Here is an 18,601-nt window from a genome sequence, read left to right on the forward strand (position 1 = left end):
TTCCCTTTACAAATCTTCTTGTTTATTATTCATCCAAGGTCATTCAGCAGATTTGCTCTGGTGTCTACAATATGCAAGGCAGTGAACTGGGCACTGATGATATAAAGGAATATAAGTCTTAGTCTCTTTTATCAAGAGAGCTTACAGTCTAGTTGGAGACATATGAAGTATATCATGGTGTGTTGGAAAACTAATACAAATAGGAATTAGGGGATTTAGTGATAGCCCCAGCTCTGCCTCTAACCTCCTATGTGAACTTGAACAGTTGACTGAGAACCTCAGCTAGCTCTCTAAATTTAATAATTCAATTCAGTAGACATCTCTTAAACAGCTGCTGTACCAGGTCCTGGAAGAGATGCCAAGCTGAGTTAGGTAAGATGGCTCTTGGCCTTAGAAAGCATACAGTCTAGGAGTGTGATCCATAGAAAAGTAACTGACCTAAAAAAAAATAAGTACATAAGAGATGTGTAAAGCAAAGTGCTGTCTGAGATCTGAAGAGGAAGAAATCATTACCAGCGGAGGGACCTCAGGAAAGACTTGGCGGAGCTGGCAGTATCTGATTTGGGCTGGAAAGGGCAGGTCAAGAGAGAGGGGAAGGAACCTTCCAGGCACAGTGGATGAAGGTATGAAGTGGGGAAGAGGGAGGCCTCTGTGAAGGGACAACAAGTGCCTAGAATTCATGGTGGGGAGTGATTATAAAAATAGAGAGAGTTGTGCCGGGCCAGCCCATGGAAGGAGAGCTCTGATTACCAGGCTAAGTAAAGTTTGAAATTTACTCGGTAGGGAGGGGTTTTGAGCAGAGGGGTACTATAACCAGTTCTTAACATAAGAAAGATAACTGCTGCTGTTAAGGCTGGATTGGAGAGGAGAGATGCTGGAGGGAAGAAACCTTGATAGGAGGTTTTTGCAATAATCTAGGCAATGACAATGGGAATAGAGAAGAGGTGAAAGATATAAGAAATGCTGCAGAGGAGGAATTAACAAAATTTGATAACTGGAGGTTAGAAATAAAGGAAAGGGGGGCGGGCAGAGCCAAGATGGCAACTGGAAAGCCGGGGCTTGCGTGAGCTTCCCCCCAGGTCCCTCCAAAAACCTATAAAAATGGCTCTGAACAAATTCTAGAGCTGCAGAACCCACAGAATAGCAGAGGGAAGCAGGGCTCCAGCCCAGGACAGCCTGGATGGTTGCTGGGTAAGGTGTACCGCACGAAGCTGGGAGTGGAGCGGAATAGAGTCCAGCGTGGGCTGCGCCTGGACCAACCAGACTGGGAGCCTAGTGGACCAGGCCCTAGCACCCTGAATCAGTGAGCTGTGGCAGTTACCGGACTTCTCAACCCACAAACACCAAAGACAACAGAGAAGGTTAGTGGGAAAAGCTGCAGGGGACAGAGTGAAAGGAGTTCACCACCCCAGGGGCAGTGGAGGTGGTGCAGCTCTGAGGACAGAACTACAGCTGCAGTTGCTTCCAGCCCCAGACCCACCTGGTGGGAGGAATGTAGTGGCAGATCAGAGCAGGAGGGTAGAGCCTGCTTAAGATCTGAGTCGTGGTCTGGGTTTGCGGTTCTTGGGGAAGTCAAGGAGCGCTGGTGTGGCAGAGCTGGCTGCGTAGAAATACCTCTGAAAACAATAGCGCAACCTGTCAAGCTTGAGACAAAGTACTCTATGCTCTACAAGCAGTCATACCCCAACAAAAAACTCAAGGGTCAAGTAGTTGGCTGGGAACATGGCCAGGTGGTGAAAATGGATTTGGATTCAAACTCAGGCTTTGGAATCTTTCTTTGGTGACAAAGAAGACCAAAACATACAGCCAGAAGACGTCAACAAAGTCAAAGGGCCTACATCAAAAGCCTCCAAGAAAAACATGAACTGGTCTCAGGCCATGGAAGAGCTCAAAAAGGATTTGGAAAAGCAAGTTAGAGAAGTAGAGGATATGTTGGGAAGAGAAATGAGAATGATGCGAGAAAACCATGAAAAACAAGTCAATGACTTGCTAAAGGAAACCCCCCAAAAATGCTGAAGAAAGAGACTAAGTCAAATGGCAAAAGAGCTCCAAAAAGCCAACGAGGAGAAGAATGTCTTGAAAGGCAGAATTAGCCAAATGGAAAGGGAGGTCCAAAAGACCCCTGAAGAAAATATTACCTTAAAAATTAGATTAGAGCAAGTGGAAGCTAGTGACTTTATGAGAAACCACGATATTATAAAACAGAACCAAAGGAATGAAAAAATGGAAGACAATGTGAAATACCTCATTGAAAAAACCACTGACCTGGAAAATAGATCTAGGAGAGAGAATTTAAAAATTATTGGACTACCTGAAAGCCATGATCAAAAAAAGAGCCTAGATATCATCTTTCAAGAAGTTATCAAGGCAAACTGCCCTGATATTCTAGAGCCAGAGGGTAAAATAGAAATTGAAAGAATCCACAGATGGCCTCCTGAAGAAGATCCCCAAAAGAAAACTCCTAGGAATATTGTCACCAAATTCCAGAGCTCCCAGATCAAGGAGAAAATACTACAAACAACCAGAAAGGAACAATTTGAGTATTGTGGAAACACAATCAGAATAATACAAGATTTAGCAGCTTCTACATTAAAGCATCAAAGGGCTTGGAATATGATATTCCAGAGGTCGATGGACCTAGGATTAAAACCAAGAATCACCTACCCAGCAAAACTGAGTATGATGCTCTGAGGCAAAATATGGACTTTCAATAAAATAGAGGACTTTCAAGCTTTCTCAGTGAAAAGACCAGAGCTGAATAGAAAATGTGACTTTCAAACATAAGAATCAAGAGAAGCATGAAAAGGTAATTAAGAAAGAGAAACCATAAGGGACTTACTAAAGTTGAACTGTTTTGTTCACATTCTTACATGGAAAGATGATGTGTATAATTTATGAGACCTCAGTATTAGGGTAGCTGAAGAGAATATATATATATATAGACAGAGGGCACAGGGTGAGTTGAATATGAAGGGATGATATCTAAAAAAAATAAAATCAAATTTAAGGGATGAGAGAGGAAAATGAGAGAGGGAGAAAGGGAGAGAAGATAGAATGGGGTAAATTATCTCACATAAAAGTGGCAAGAAAAAGCAGTTCTGTTGGGAGGGAAGAGGGGACAGGTGAGGGGGAATGAGTGAATCTTGCTCTCATCGGATTTGACCTGAGGAGGGAATAACATACACACTCAATTGCGTATCTTACCCCACAGGAAAGGAGGAAGGAGATGAAAAAGGGGGGATGATAGAAGGGAGAGCAGATAGGAGGAGGAGGTAATCAAAAGCAAGCACTTTTGAAAAGGGATGGGGTCAAGGGAGAAAATGGAATTAAGGGGGATAGGACAGGATAGGAAGGAGCAAAATATAGTTAGTCTTTTACAACATGAGTATTGTGGAAGGGTTTTGCATAATGATACACATGTGGCCTATACTGAATTGCTTGGCTTCTTAGGGAGGAGGGGTGGGGAGGGAAGAGGGGAGAGAATTTAGAACTCAAAGTTTTAAAAGCAGATGTTCAAAAAAAAAGTTTCTGTATGCAACTAGGAAATAAAATATACAAGCAATGGGGCATAAAAATCTTTCTTGCCCTATAAGAAAGTAAGAGAAAAGGGGATGGGGGGAGTGGCCTGACAGAAGCGAGGGCTGACTGGGGAATGGGGCAATCAGAATATATGCCATCTTGTAGTGGAGGGGGAGGGTAGAAATGGGGAGAAAATTTGTAATTCAAACTCGAAAACTTAAAATATTAAATAAATAATGATTTAAGGAAAAAAGGAAAGGAAAGGAGAGTCAGCAGTTTTTAACATGGGAGATGAGGTGAATTATGGTGCCAGTGACAAAAGTATTGAAGTCAGAAGGAGGAGCAAATTTTGGGAAGAATACAATAAGGTTTATTATAAACATGCCAAGTTTGAGGTGCTATCAGGAAATTCAAGTGGAGATATCTTATAGGAACTTGGAAAGGTGAGTGTGGGTTTTAGAAGTGTGGTGAAAACTGGAGCTAGATTTGGAAGCCATCGACAAAGTGGTGATAGTTAAAGCTATGGGAGCGGATATGACTCTCTGGGGAGAAAATGTAGACAGAAAGGGGTAGAGGGCCAAGTACAACAGCACTTAACTCAAAGTCTTGGGATGATGTTATAGATCCACTGAAAGAGACAAAGAAGGAAGGGTTATAGAGGTAGTAGAACCAGCAGATTATTTGTTATTTGGGCTAGGTAGGTAAAGGAAAAGGGAATATTCAAGAGGATATGGTCGGCTGTCCAAAGCTCCAGAGAGGATAAAAACTGAGAAGGCCCTTGGATCTGGTTATTAGGTGGTCATTGGTGACTTTGGAGAAAGCCATTTGAGTAACGTAGTGTGGACAGAATCCAGAGTTGCAAAGACTCAGAGAAGAGTAAAAGGTACAGAAAGGAGGCATCAATCATAGATCATATGTTTAAGAAGTTGACAGTGAAAGGGTGTTGAGGAGTAGAGCAGGAAGTGGATAGAGCAGAAGAGTGAAGTGAAACCTTTTTAAGTTTGAGAAGGAACAGGTTCGTCAGGAGGAGGGAGAGGAGGTGATAGCAGGAGTACTGGAGGGGAGGAAGTCAAGAGGAGACACAGAAGGGTCAAAATCATTATCATCATTGGAGGAAGATGCACATGTTCGTTAAGACTAGGCTCCTGTTGGCCTGTCTTCTTTACACTCAGGGATATCTCTTCCTCCAAGGCATGGGAGAAGGAAGAAAGACTGAATGATGATAATGAGAAGTTTTGAGGAGTGGATATGAGGACGCTCCTCTCTAAGTCATCTGCTATCAAAATCGGGGATGCTGTTTGAGGCTTGAGAAAGAAAAAGATTTGGAATTGTTGCTGTAGGAAATGAAAAAGGCTAGAATGAAAGAATTGCCTAACAATGGTGAAGGCCCAGATAAGGCCCATACCATCAATTTGTGGGGATTTTCCCAAACCTGTTATTTCAGCAATGCAAATAACTTGCAAAGTAGAAATACCCTCCACTAATGCAAATCAGCAGCTTGTCTGTAACTCGTAGTCTTAGAGAGTTTCTTGGGATAGTGAGCACCCAAGTGATGAAGGGGAACCTTCTGCCCACCCTGTCTCATTGCCTGTCATCAGAAATTTATAGAGGGTGAAATCATCTTGATTATGTGACTTCCTTCTGTTATACTCAACCTGGAAGCAGGAATGACAGTGAAGCTGGATAATGAGGTTGATTGAGGTTAGTAGAAGCAAAAAAGTGGTTGAGGAATGGCAAGAATTTTTATGGCAATGAATTATTGAAGTGGAAAACCGTGGTATCAAGCATGGCTATGGTGGTGAGTGAAACCTTTGAGAATAGGAAGGAATTAAGTGACAAGCAGTCAAGAAGAGGGCAAAGAGCTGGTTTAGTGTCAGAGAAGAAGTGGGGGGGGGAGTTTAGGAAATGGTGGAATTTCAACATTCATGACATTTGATATGGGACAGTTCTGGGAAATGGTGATGGTCAAGAGTGTCACCATGGTTTGTGGCTGAAGAATGATGGAGAAGAGAGATCTTGGAGTTGAGGAAAATGAAGAATTTGTAGTCCTGATGTGGCAGGGTTTGTCAGCATGAATATTAAAATGCCTGAGGATGACAACAAAGGATACTTTGGAGAGGAATACCAGGGGCCAGGTGCTAAAGTCATTGAGAAAGCTAGGAAAGTGACCTGGAGTTTGGTAGATGACAGCAATAAAGTCTTTCTGAAAAGTGACATAAATAGATTGCATGGACTTAGAAAAAGGAAAAGTTTTTAAGAGATGGCAGTGGAGTAAAGATGCTTAACCTTTTCTGTGCCTGAACCCCCTTTGGCAGTCTGGTGAAGCATAAGGACCCTTCTCAGAACAGTGTTTTTGAAGGCATAAAATACTAGGATTACAAAAGAAATAAAGTCAGTGAAAATAAAGTTGTCATTTTCCCCATCCAAATTCACTGATCCTGTTAAAATCTATAACCCTTAGTTTAGCCCCCTCCCTGGTAGAAGAATGACCTGGAAGTGGTAACAGGGAGCAAGATGCTCCTGCAACCTTATCCTGGTCCCATCAGATGAATGGGTGGGACATTTTGTGTGTCAAGGAAGTGGTATGTATGAGTAGTATTAGAATTGGACTGCCAGGAAACTTAGTCCTGGAGCATTTCTCGAATGCAGATAGCTAATCCTTTTTTTCCCCCAACATTTTTAGAAACTCTGACAGCTCTCCTAACCGCCTGCTCAAACCTGGAGTTGTTTCTCCCAAAAACATCTACAGCTTTGGTTTTGGAAAGGTAAGGTGTTAAAAATGACGAACTGCTGATCAGTGTAGGTGCTTAATTCCTCCTTCCTCCTTTCTCTTCCTGCCCCATCCACCTCCCAACATATCAAGTGGGGATTTTCTTCTTTTTTAACTTCAAAAAAAGAAAGTCCTTAGTTTGGGTAGTAGAGACTCCAAAAGCATTCCCCTAAATGATTCACAGTATGTGAATTATTTGGGCATTTCATAAATCAGTCCTTCAGTTATCAGTGAGAGCAGAAGAATCAAACAGTCAAGCAACTTCTGACAGTGAATAGCAACAATCACTGGCTTCTGTTCTTTCTTTTCACCCTCATGGAGGGCTTCCTATTTTCCTAGTCAGTTAGACTGTAGGTTTGTGTGTCCTTTTACTCCCTGATCTTCTCCTTCTACATATGTTCTATCATTTAACAACCACAAAAATTTTTAATTTTGTATTCAGTCATGGAATCTTGGTCTTTTTGCTTCCATTCTTTCCCTGTTCAATCCTATACTGGAGGAAAATTATTTTAGCACATTTGTGGAAGCTGGATTCATATATCTATCTAAGTGTTTTGTATCTATGAGATAGACCATCAGGAAGTTTCCAGGAGGCTAGAAAAGGAGACAGCCGCTTTTTAAAATCTCTTAACACTTCAAGCTCCCAGCCCTACTCCCAAACCTGTTCACTCACTGACTTTAAAAAATGACTTTGTCTCCACTGTAGATGTCCTTGTTAATCTCTCTTAGACCTAAAAACCTCTCTTTGTCTTCACCATTCTCTTCTGCTATCCTTTTTGATAGGATGAGGTGGCCCTTCTTTTCTAGGCTAACCCCTTTGCTTGATCCTTTGATACTGGTGTCCTCTGAGATCTTGCTCCATAATCTGAGTTTCTCTTCTCTCTCTTCCTCTTTCCTTCTTTTCTCTCCTCTCCTCTTCTTGCCTCTTTCCCCCTCTTTTATATTTTCAAACTCTTTCATCTTTATCCCCTTCCTCCCTGCTTATGTTCTCAGCACTCTGTAGATCTTAAAAACTTTCCCTTAACTCTGTCTGCTACCCTTTGAGTTTCTGTCTTATATTTTTGTTCTCCTTCACTGCTAAGCTCCTAGAAAAAGCAATCACCCCTGTTGCCCAACTTTCTCACCCCTCAATCACCCCACTTCCCTGAATTTTGGTTTACTCACCTGTTCTCCTGACTTCCCTCTTCAAAATGTCCAATGACTCTTTAATTGCCAAATTTGATGGCATTTTCTCATCCACTTGGAGCTTTCCACGACATGTTGGCACCTCTTGACTATAGCCTAGAATAGAAAGTCTTCCTCATTCTGCCTCGCCCCACCCCCCATATTTCCATTCTTAGTTCAAATAATTCCCCTTCATGTCCTTTCCATTCCACTGAAATCCGCATGCTGGCTATTTCTCATAGGTCACATTCCATCTCCTGTCTCCTTGCCTTTGGTCTTCCATGTCTGGAGTGGACTTCCTCTTCCCCTCCACCTGATGGAATCCTCAGCTCCCTTCAAAGCAGAACATTTCCTGACCACTCCCCCTCCCCCTTTTAAATAACTTTATAGTATTTGTGTTTGCTAACTTGGGCCCAAGATGCATAAGTCCCTTGAGGGCAGGGAGGTTTCATTTTTGTCTTTTTATCCCTAGCTCTTCACATAGTACTTTGTTCACGATAGGCACTGAATTGTTCAGTGATGAATTTTGGGAGTGCTTATTAAATCAAGACTTAGAGAAGAGAATCGTTGGTCATGTGAGAGAAGATATTTTGGACCCCAGAGTGCCCTTCAAAAAAACACTATTAGGAAATGTTAAAATGGAGGGAGCGTACTGACCCACCGCTTTGTGCAGGTGGTTGGGCCACAGGTACTGCACATTACACACATTTTAAGCCTTTTTCACATTGTAGACAATTTGTGCTGACTTTTGTTTTCTCTAACAATACTTTTTATTCTATGAGATGACTCTCTAGGAAGGGCAAGGGGAAGGATATTTGGGATAAGTATGATGTAAGAAACAAGACATTGATGAAAACAAACAAAAAGAAATAGAGGGAGTATAATGAGGCAGTGTGGTATATTGGAAGGAGGGCCGAATTTGAAGTCTAGGAGCTGGGTCCAAATTTCAACTAAGCTGTTTACTAGCTAGCTATGAGACCTTGGGCAGTCACATCCCTTCCTGATTCCCAGTTTCTTCAACTGTAAGAGGACCTTGAAAGTCCTTTCCATTTCTAAATCTGGTCCTATATATTTTATTGTACTAGTCCTTAAACTATGTAAGTTTGTGACTCTTATGTAGCTTAGTCCTTTTTCTTTTCCTCTTCATATTATGAGGGAAAGTTTTGGCTTCAGTTTTATCTCACAGGAGGGACACAGCTGGCTTATTTGGGATCGCTCCCAGTCGTCGGAGAAAAGGAAGTGATTCAAGCAGATGATGAACCAACCTTCTCTTTCTGTAGTGGTCCCTACATGGTCATGACAAAGTAAGTCAAATATGCCTAGGGTTCGCTCTGAACATTTGCTTCCTGAACTGTAGGAAGGTTGAGTTATCTAGATTAGTTGTCTACACGTGTCTTTCCTTATGAAACCATTATTGTCCTCTATGTAAGCAAAGTACTGCTCTTCATGTTTTGCAGCATCCCAAATCATTATCTGTTACTGTCACCTGTTAAATCCAGTACAAGCTGTAGTGGTGAAATAGATCACAATATTGTTTCTAAGAAAGATCTCAGAGGTATTTTATTTGTAGCTAGAGACCTGACTTGACTAAAAAATCCATGACCATCTTCCTTTTCCCACCATCATTAAACAAAGTAGCAGCACCATCCAGGCCAGCTCTTTCCCCACCAAATGGCTCCATTTTCATAGGAACAGGAACCAGTCGATCAACAGCCATGGATCCTAAAAGAACTCTCATCAATCCTGTGACTTGAGAGAAACAGTGGTGGCATGTAGTGAGAAAACTCCTCTGCCTGGCTTTCATCACCCTTTATAGCCTGATCCTGTGCTCCCCATGCAGCCTTATACCCTTGTACTCCCAGTATTTATTCTCTGTTATTAACCTGTCTGGTCTCTTCATTATCTTTCTCCTTCTGTCCTCCACTCGGAAAAAATATTCTTGCTTCTGTTCATTGTTCTGAGTTTGAGGGGTGGATTTTCAGAAGCTGGAAGTCTCTTCTCTTCAACCACCAGCATTTAGTAGCAAATGCTCTCAAATGGACGTGTTTTTTTGGTAGGTTTCCCAGCATGCCAGATATGTGAAAAGACAGTTTCCCCACTAAACATATATCTAGAAGGTTTATTTAGGAGCATAGCAAAACTTATTGGGTCCTATCACAACATGGAAGGAATAGAAGCCATCTCTCTCTGATATTCCTCCTGAATATATAAAAGGCAGGCAGCCCTTTGATGTCTTGACTCCTGGGCTTTTATAACTTTAGAGGGCCTGTTTCTTTTAATTTTGGAGATACCTACTTCCCCGTTTCTTTATCTGACTTTGGACTTCCTAGCATTTTAATTAGTGGGGAAATAACTATCTCTGTTGCTTCCATTCCTCTATCTATGTTTTGGAGGTATTAAAACACTATAATTGGTTGAAAGGATGAAGAAGAAAGGATCAGGTAACTTTGGCTCAGCCTATGGCTGGTCTTGCAGATTAATTGTTCATATTCCCATAACCTTTAGAGGGAGAAGCCTGGACAGATCAGGAGTATATGGGATAAGCAAATAACCAAAAAATCCTAAAGATCCCTGTAAGTCTGTCTGCAGCCACAGTACACTACAACTCAATTCTACCAAGCCAGTCTCCAAATTTTAAAGCACACTAAGTAGGTGTCTTAGCAAACTGGTTTTCATTCAGTCAAGGCTTTGCTCAGTACTTCATGCATTGGGGGTAACTTATGTTTTTTACATGAGTCAGAGTGGAAATAGAACAAGAACCTGAAGAGCATGCTCATGGCACATTGGGACTGCTCCTTGAATCCAGAATACCTTTGATAAGTACCTGTTGGGTGCCTGAACTCTTGTAAGGGGGTGGGTCTGTTCTGCCCTAATGATGCGATTGTAGAGTAGCAGACCCTCTAAGAGAATATTGAAATACTGAAGAAAGAGGAGCCCAGGCCAACTTGGTTATTAATAGGTTTTATTAGGGTTAATTGGGGGAGTTTACTCATAAGAGGCCAGTCATCCTGGGTGGCAGCAGGACAGAATGGTGTATCCCTGCACTAACCCCAGGTGAGGCCAGGTATTATATAGAAACAGAACAAAGAAGGTGTAGTGCCAGGAATGGCTGAGAATCATGTGCAAGTTCTCCCATGAGATGGTTGGAGCTTCTTTTGCTGTTTACATTTACTCAAGGGTGGTTTACATTCTTTGTGGAGTCATAGGTCATGTTCCCAGGCTTGGGTTCTCACCATACCTCAATCCAAGGCACTGGTACTAGGCATATGGGGTGCAAAGACAAGAAGACAACAGGAGACATCCCCTGATGGCAAAGAGTTTACATTCTGCCTTCCCCCATGTCCTGTTCAGAACCTATCCACCCTCCTAGCTTTAACCCACATACAGCCTCTTTCTGGAAATCATGTGCCCTGATAGCCCACTCAGTTCTCCCTTCTCTGGACTCCTGATGTGCACAGGGGTTGCTTCAGATCTTTTAGCTTGGAAACTTTCCTCAGCCTCCAAGTGTTGTCACTGGTCTCTGGCTGTGAACCTTTTTCCATCAGCTTCTTAACGAAACTTGTGTCTCCCTCAGTACCCGGGACAGTGTTTGTGCTTCCTGATTGGTGACAAAGATGACCTTACTTTTAAGAAGGATAGATTGTGTTGTACTTTCCTTCCCTCTGTTGGTGCTAATACAGGTATTCAGTAGAGAAGAGTGACGAGATCATGTGAGTAGTCATCATCAGTGTTTACCTGCTGGAGCACTCTGGGTGCTGAGCGAGGTAACAGACATGCCCATCAGGAAACAGGGTTTCAGGTGAAACAGCCTACTCTGTGGGAAATTGACTGAAAGTGCTTTCTCCCTCTTTGTTTAGTCTGGTGTGGAACGGCAGTAGAGTCACCGTGAAGGAACTGAATTTTGCAACTCACCAAAACTGCAGTAAGCTTCGGTTTGCTGACTTGTTGATTGCAGAACAGGAGCATAGTAGGTAAGAGATAAATATCATGGTGCATGTGGCATGACTTGAGATACCACTAGAGTGTCCAGGTCAAGAGTAGATAGCTAAACAAGCCACAAGAGGCCACATTGCTCAGTGGGGAGGTGCTAAAATTGGATTAGATGCTGACTGTGTGACTGTAATAATCCATTTAGGATCATGAAGTTAGAGTGAGGTGGTTGTTGTTGGGTCATTTCAGTCATGTCAGATTCTGTTTGAGTATTTGGGGGTTTTCTTGGCAAAGATACTGGTGTGCTTTGCCATTCATTTCCTTCTGCTCATTTTACAGATGAGGAAACTGAGGTAAACAGGGTTAAGTGACTTGTCCAAGGTCACAATGCTAGTATCCAAGGCCAGATTTGAACTCAGGAAGATGAGTCTTCCTGATTCTAAACCCAGAGCTCTATCTGTTGTGCCCCCTAGCTGCCTGTTTAGATTGAGGGAGAGACCTTAAAAGTCATCTAGTTCAACCCCCTCATTTTACAGAGGAGTTACTTGCCCTGGGTCACAAAAATGGCAGGACCAAGATTTGAACTCAAGTCCTCTGATATGCATTCTAAAATGACAATGGTAATACCCAAACTTCCTACCTCAAAGGGCTGTGCTGAGGGCCCAACGGCATCATGTGTATCCAATGCACAATCTGTAAACTTTAAAAGGCTATATCAGTATTAGCTTCTACTATGATTATTTACCACGTGGGCCTCAGTTTGCTCATCTGTAAAACAGGGATGGTTGGACTAAGTGACTTGCTTTCTGTCTCTAGATCTATGATCTTGTTCCTCACAAGGCTCAAGACTCACTCCCAGCCCCCCCCCCCCGCCCGTGAGAGACGAGAGGCAGATCTGGAGCAAATTGGGCATAAACAAATTGTGTTCAGGTGAAATTAGGTGTCATTAAAGCAGAAAATAAGTTTGATTTTGAAAAACATTGAAGGTGGAGGAGGGGATGGAAATACAGAATTTGAGACAGGACTAAATTTAATTTTGAATTGAAAAATAGGGAAGGGCAATCTCACCTGCTTTGCCTTAGTGCATAGGGGTGGGAAAGTTTAAAGCCGGACATCTCTTTTAGTCCCAGCTGGCAGAACTGCCTTCTTTCCCATGTACTTCCCTGAGTAATTATTGCCCAGGGACCAGCCACTGGGATAGCAGGCATGATGTCCCAACTTGGCCTATGTGTTAGGGGTGGCTCTGATCAAGGTTATTTGGCAAGTTTGAAAAGGCCTTCCAACATGAGGTTAGTTATTCAACACCATAGTTTATAGGCATGTTATTTTTCTGACTTTTGCAGATAGTGTAGGAAACTCAGAGATTGAGGGGGCAACATGGTGCAATGGAAAGAGCCCTGGTTGTGAAGTCAGAGGGTCTGGGGTAGAATTCAGCCTCTGACTCTTAGTACCTGTGTGTCCTCAGTGCTAGTTACTTGACTGCCATGGGCCTCAGTTTCCTCATCTGTAAAGGACTTATCGTGGAATAGAAAGCCTCTGAAATCTCTTCCAGCTCTAGTGGTCAGAGCTCGTGAACCCTGTACATCCAGGTTCTTATGCTTGTAAAGTTTCCATGATGTCCCTGGTGCTGTACTGATTCTACTCAGGGTATGTCTGTGGATCTTTAGGGCCTTGAGGTTTAGTCATTGTTGTAAGGCGAGTTCTCCCAGCTCTTGACAGACCAGGAATTCAACTCTGTTTGACCACGGTTGAGGAACTGATTTTCCATAACTGAACTCGGGGGTGGGGTGGATTCTCTCAGAGTGTCGGTTCCCTCATTTATATGAGATGTGTGTATCTGGGCAGCCCAGAATTATCCCTTCTGGGAAGGAGAGTCTATGTGTTCAGAAACTCTGAGTGAGTCTTAGAAGGAAGCTCAAGAGAGCATATGAAACCCCAGGAATGAGAATTGGGGCTTATATAAAGGGGAATTTATATCTTGGTGACTCAGAAAAGAGATGTGGTCATGTGGTGGAGAGAGCGCTGGACCTGGTGCTCAGGATCCCTGGTTTTCAGGCCAGGTTCTCTAGTCACTAGCCATGTGATAGACCAGTCACCTGGTCTTCCTCATCATTGTAACACAGTGAAAGGACACTGGATTGGAAGTCTGAGTTTGAATCCCTGCTCTGCCCCTTTCTGTGTGACTGTGGTGAGTCACCTCTCTTAACTTTAGTCTCTTTACCTGTAAGTGGGATTAAACAACACCAACTTTATTTACTTCATAGTCAAATCAAGTCAGTTAGCACTTATTGACTGCTTAGTAAGCGCCAGGCATCTTGCTAAACATGGGAATACAAATACAAGCAAAAAGAAAGATAGTTCTTGCCTACAAGGAACTTATATTCTAAAGGAGAAGACAACGCATAAAAGAGAACTGAAAAGAAGGGGTAGGTTTTATTTTGTTTTGTTTTTTGGCACGGATGGGAAGATTACGGTGCTGAGAACATCCAAGAGGCAGAAATGCAGCCTGGAGAGAAGTGAAGACATGCTGGCCTGGGCCTCGCCTTAAAATGGAGGTTCAAGGAAGAACCATCTAATCAGAGGGAAAGGCCAAAGGGGTGGAGGGTACTTCCATGTGAGAAGTGAAGGGTGAAGAGGTTCTGGGACATATAGAGAAAGTCTAAAAGAATCAGGAGTGCAGCTTGGAGAGGATGAAGACTATCATCATCATCATCATCATTATTATTATTAATTACCTCATGGGGTTATTGTGGGAATTCGTTGTGATAATGTACATAAAAATTATTTAAAAGAGTGAAGCTCTTTATTATATAAATGGTAGGGATGATCAGTAAAAAAAATTTTAGAGGTTTTATAGGCTTCCCCCTGAATAGTTTTGTATATCCTCTGGGCACAGTCAGTAAGAGCTACATAGGTTTTCTCCAGACATTATCTGTTCCTGGATCAGAACAGGAAGGACTCTTGGTCCTGCTCCTCTCACCCTCTTGAAGAGGAGGGAACAGAAGTAAAATCTCTCATCCAGGGTCAATCTAGATAGGCAGCAGAGCAGGCCCAGATGGCAGGCAGGGCTGGGCTTCTTTTCAGGGCAAGAGAGGGCCCTGAGACTGTAGTTTAAATAGTGCCGAGAAGGAGAAGGAAGGAGAAAGACCCTTTTGTACTTCCTTTCACACACCTAATCTTTGAAGTCTTTTCTCCCTCACAGTAAATTACGCCATCCCCATTTGCTGCAGCTGATGGCCGTGTGTTTGTCTCAGGATCTAGAAAAAACTCGTCTGGTGTATGAGCGGATAAACATTGGCTCCTTATACAGCATCCTTCATGAAAGGGTAAAGGACTTTGTTCTCTGGTTTCTTTCTTTTTTTTTCCCTAAGCTGCAGTCTTTTCCCCGTTGCCCCCTCCCCCTCCAAAAAAAAGGAATTCCCATTTATGCATATTTGGAAAGTTACCACTCAGTAGGCCCTTGGGTAGGTGCGTATGATGCTATTGATGATAATAGCATTTATGTGACATTTTAAGGTTTACAAAGCACTTTGCAGAAGTCTTATTTTCTCCTCCCAAGAGTTAGATGATATTATTATCCCATTTTTTGGAAAAGAAAACTGAGGCAGGCAGAGGTTACCTGACTGAGGCTGCATTTGAACTCAGGCCTTCCTGACTTTAGGTGCAGCACTCTATCCATGGTAACAGCTGGCTGCTGCATGCATAAAGTGAGAGAACAGCTCTATCTACTCAGTTTAATCTCAGTCTTAGTGCCACATACAACGTAGTGCTAAGCTGACCCCTCGGACCCATCTGGACTCCATTTTGGCTGAGTACAGTTTGGAAGACAATGAGGTTTTTCATTTTCATTGTGTGTGTTAATCTAGTTCTAGATCACAAGGTACAGAAATGCAGGTCTGTACTCCCTTAGTCTAATCACTTAGTTTATTTGATATCATACCTTGTTAAACCTTAAAGGATCCCAAGAATCCAACTTCACCAGCACCCCAAATTCTCAGCTGTCTTCCTGATCCCTTAGAAGCAAAGTAGCTCAGATCGGTCAGAAAACCAGCCCTACCCAGAATAACAGGCCAGGACCAGGTTGCTGCCAGGGGGTGCCATGTTGGGCACAGAGAACCTGGAGGAGGAAGTGAAGCTTGTGCTCAGAAAGGAGGTGGGAAGATGCCTCAACAACCGCCACTCACTACTGTAACTTTTCAGTGACCAGTCTTGGTGGAGCCAACTCTTCCATCAACCAGATGAAGGTGTCTTTTGATTGACCTTAGTTAGAGAAAAATTGCCACCCTTACCTTAAGGAAACTTTCTTTGTATATTCTTGACAATGACTGTGGCTATCCCTGAGCAGATTTAAAGGTCGTCTTTGCTTTTCTTCCCCATCCCTGCTTTTCTTTGGTCCCTTGGCCCTCTTTCAACCTCTTTCCCACCTCTGCTTGCCCAAGGGTCTAATATACTGAGCCCTCTGTCTTCTGGATTCCTATTTTACTTTACTTTCTAAAAGATGCCTGGCTCTGCTCCACCCCAAGCCTTTGCTTATGCTTTCCCTCTGTCTAGAATCCCAAACTCTTCCCTCCCTACATCTCCAGCTTTTGAAAATCTTTTTATCCCTCAAGGCCCATCACCAGTGCCACCTGATCTGGGAAGCCTGCCCTGATACTGCCAGCTGGAAGCACTTCCTCTGTCTTTAAACTCGTGTAGAATTTTGGCCTTTTTTTATGACACTTACCTTACCATACATTCACTTGTAGGGTAATGTACTGGAGTGTGGGTTTTATCTCTCCTACTTGATTATCAGTTCTTTGAGGGCAGGGATCCTAAATTTTACTTCTCTGTAGTTACCCAGCTACTCTGTACCTGATCTCTTTGTCCCTACCTCCATAGTGCCTAACATAGTGCCCTGGGAAGTAGTGGGTGTTTAATGAATGCCTGTTAGTGCTGTTTCTGAAGATGATCCCCCCTGCTGCCCATTGTGCCTAGCAATACCCTATGCTTTTAACTCCCTCTGACTTTCCAATTTTATCTGAATCTAATACCCTGAGGACACATCTGGGATTGGGGAAATGGGAGGTAGTGAGTAACTTTATAAGATAAAATGATACTATTCTCCCTTTGTTTGCTGGCTAATGTATTAACAGGTCCAGATAAATAGTGCCCCATACCATTTAGAATGCACACACACATGCCCAGAAGGCCCTTAAGAATTTTTTTTCTAAGAACGGTATGTCAGGCACCTTGATAGATTCGTAGGGACAAGTCTTAAGGATAGATGGGTTTTTCAGGGCCCCTCAATTCCCGATAGGTACATAGGAGCCTCCTACTATATCAATAAACTTGACTAACTGTATCTGGAGGTACATTAAGAACACTTTATGATCCCCCAATGAATTCTGAAGCACTCACTAGTTTATAATTAATTATGTCCTGCTTTGTGCCATCTCTTCTGTTGTCTTAAAAATTTTTTAAGACTTGTATTTGTCAAAGATGATAGTGAGAGAGAGCAGCTGGCCTCACTCATGTGAGGCCTTCTTTAGATTCCAGGGTGTGATACTCAGGTCTGCTGACTCAGGGACTTGATTTTGTCAGCCTACCCAGAGAGGATCAGGCTCTCTAGGGGACTGAATCACAGTAACCAAACTTCCAAGAGGGAGGTTGCTAAATCAGAATGCCAGTTTTTAAATTTACAAACAGCAGAACTCTGCAGGAAATTTCGCAATAATAGTAGATGGTTGACTAATGAGCAGGTCATAGTCAAGTGATTTTAAGAGATGTCTCCTTCAAAGGATAATAGTTTGAGGTACCCTTCTTCACTCTAGAGAGATGCCTATGATTCTTTTTTTTAATTTAATATCTTGTTTTTCCTCAATTACATGTAAAAACAGTTTTCAACATTTATTTTTAAAATTGAATTCCAAATTTTTTTTTCCCTCTCTCCTGGATATATTTTCCAGGTCAGTTGTTTTTCTAACGAGATATTTCACAGTCTTCTATTTTTTCATTCTTTTGGTTTTGTTTTATTGTTTCTTGATGTCTCAGAGAGTCATTAGCTTCCACTTGCTCAATTCTAATTTTAAGGAATTATTTTCTTCAGTAAGGTTTTGTACTTTCTTTTCCATTTGACCAATTCTGTTTTTTAATGAATTCTTTTTTTCAGTGAATTTTTGTGTCTCTTTCCATTTAGGTAATTCAGCTTTTTAAGGAGTTTTTCTCCTCATTGAATTTTTATACTTCATTTGGCCTCTTCTGTTTTTTAAAGTGTTATTCAGTATTTTTTGTGCCTCCTTTACTGACTCTTTTTTTGTTATTTTCTTGTATCATTCTCATTTCTTTTCCCAATTTTTCCTCTACTTCTCTTACTTGATTTTTAAAATCCTTTTTGAGCTCTTCCATGGCCCAAGACCAATTCATATTTTTCTCGAAGACTTTGGACATCCAGGAGTCTTGACTTTTCTGTCTTCTTCTGACTATGTGTTTTGATCTTCCTTGTCATCATAGTAACTTTTATAGTCAGAATTTTTTTTCTGCTGTTTGCTCATGTTCCTAGCCTATTTCTTGACTTTTAACTCTTTGTTAAAGTAGGGCTCTGCTTCCAGGGTGGAGAGCTCACTGTCCCAAGCTTCAGGGGGTTTGTGCAGCTGTTTTCCGAGATACTTCTAGAGACCTGTAGGTTTTCAGTTCTTCCAAGGTGGTATGATCTAAGGAGAGGTGTTTACTCTTCTCTTGGTCTGTCTGTGAGCAACCACAAGCACTCTTTTCTGCACTGGAACTGAGACAAAGGTCTCTGCTCCAATGCAGCTACCAACTCTGGTGTACTAGTGTTCCTCCTTGCTCTGGAACTGCCACTCAGGACGGCAACCCAGATCTGACTGTGGGCAAAGCAACAGAGTTCCTGCTGCCAGTGCCAGCAAAGAGACCCCTGTAATCTCCTTCTGACCAGTTGCTCACCCCCCTTACCATCTGTGGGCTGAGAGATCCAGAAGTGGCTGCTGCCACTGCTGATTCAGTCACTCCTAGAGCCTGCTCCTGGTTTGCTGGGGCCCAGTCTGCATGGGCAAGGCCGGCACTGGACCGTCCTCCGCTCTCACCCTGGTATTATAGACCTTTTCTGCTGACTTTTAAGTTGTCTTGGGCTGGAAAGTTGTTTTACCCTGTCCCTTCTACTGCTCCAGAATTTGTTTTAGGGCATTATTTTAAAGGTCTTTATAGGGATTGTGGGGAGAGCTC

General features: G+C 42.5%; 1 protein-coding gene across 1 annotated transcript in view; it reads left to right on the top strand.

Moving 5' to 3' along the window:
• The window catches only part of TEX14 (testis expressed 14, intercellular bridge forming factor), a 140,732-nt gene that overhangs the window by 31,408 nt on the left and 90,723 nt on the right, over positions 1-18,601 (top strand). Inside the window, exons 5-8 of the mRNA XM_036755595.1 lie at positions 6,203-6,284; positions 8,627-8,757; positions 11,311-11,424; positions 14,586-14,709. Of these exons, the coding sequence (XP_036611490.1) occupies positions 6,203-6,284; positions 8,627-8,757; positions 11,311-11,424; positions 14,586-14,709 (451 nt within the window). The remainder of the gene's footprint in view (positions 1-6,202; positions 6,285-8,626; positions 8,758-11,310; positions 11,425-14,585; positions 14,710-18,601) is intronic.

This window comes from Trichosurus vulpecula, chromosome 4 (assembly GCF_011100635.1).
Source record: "Trichosurus vulpecula isolate mTriVul1 chromosome 4, mTriVul1.pri, whole genome shotgun sequence".
NCBI classification, from domain to species: Eukaryota; Metazoa; Chordata; class Mammalia; order Diprotodontia; family Phalangeridae; genus Trichosurus; species Trichosurus vulpecula.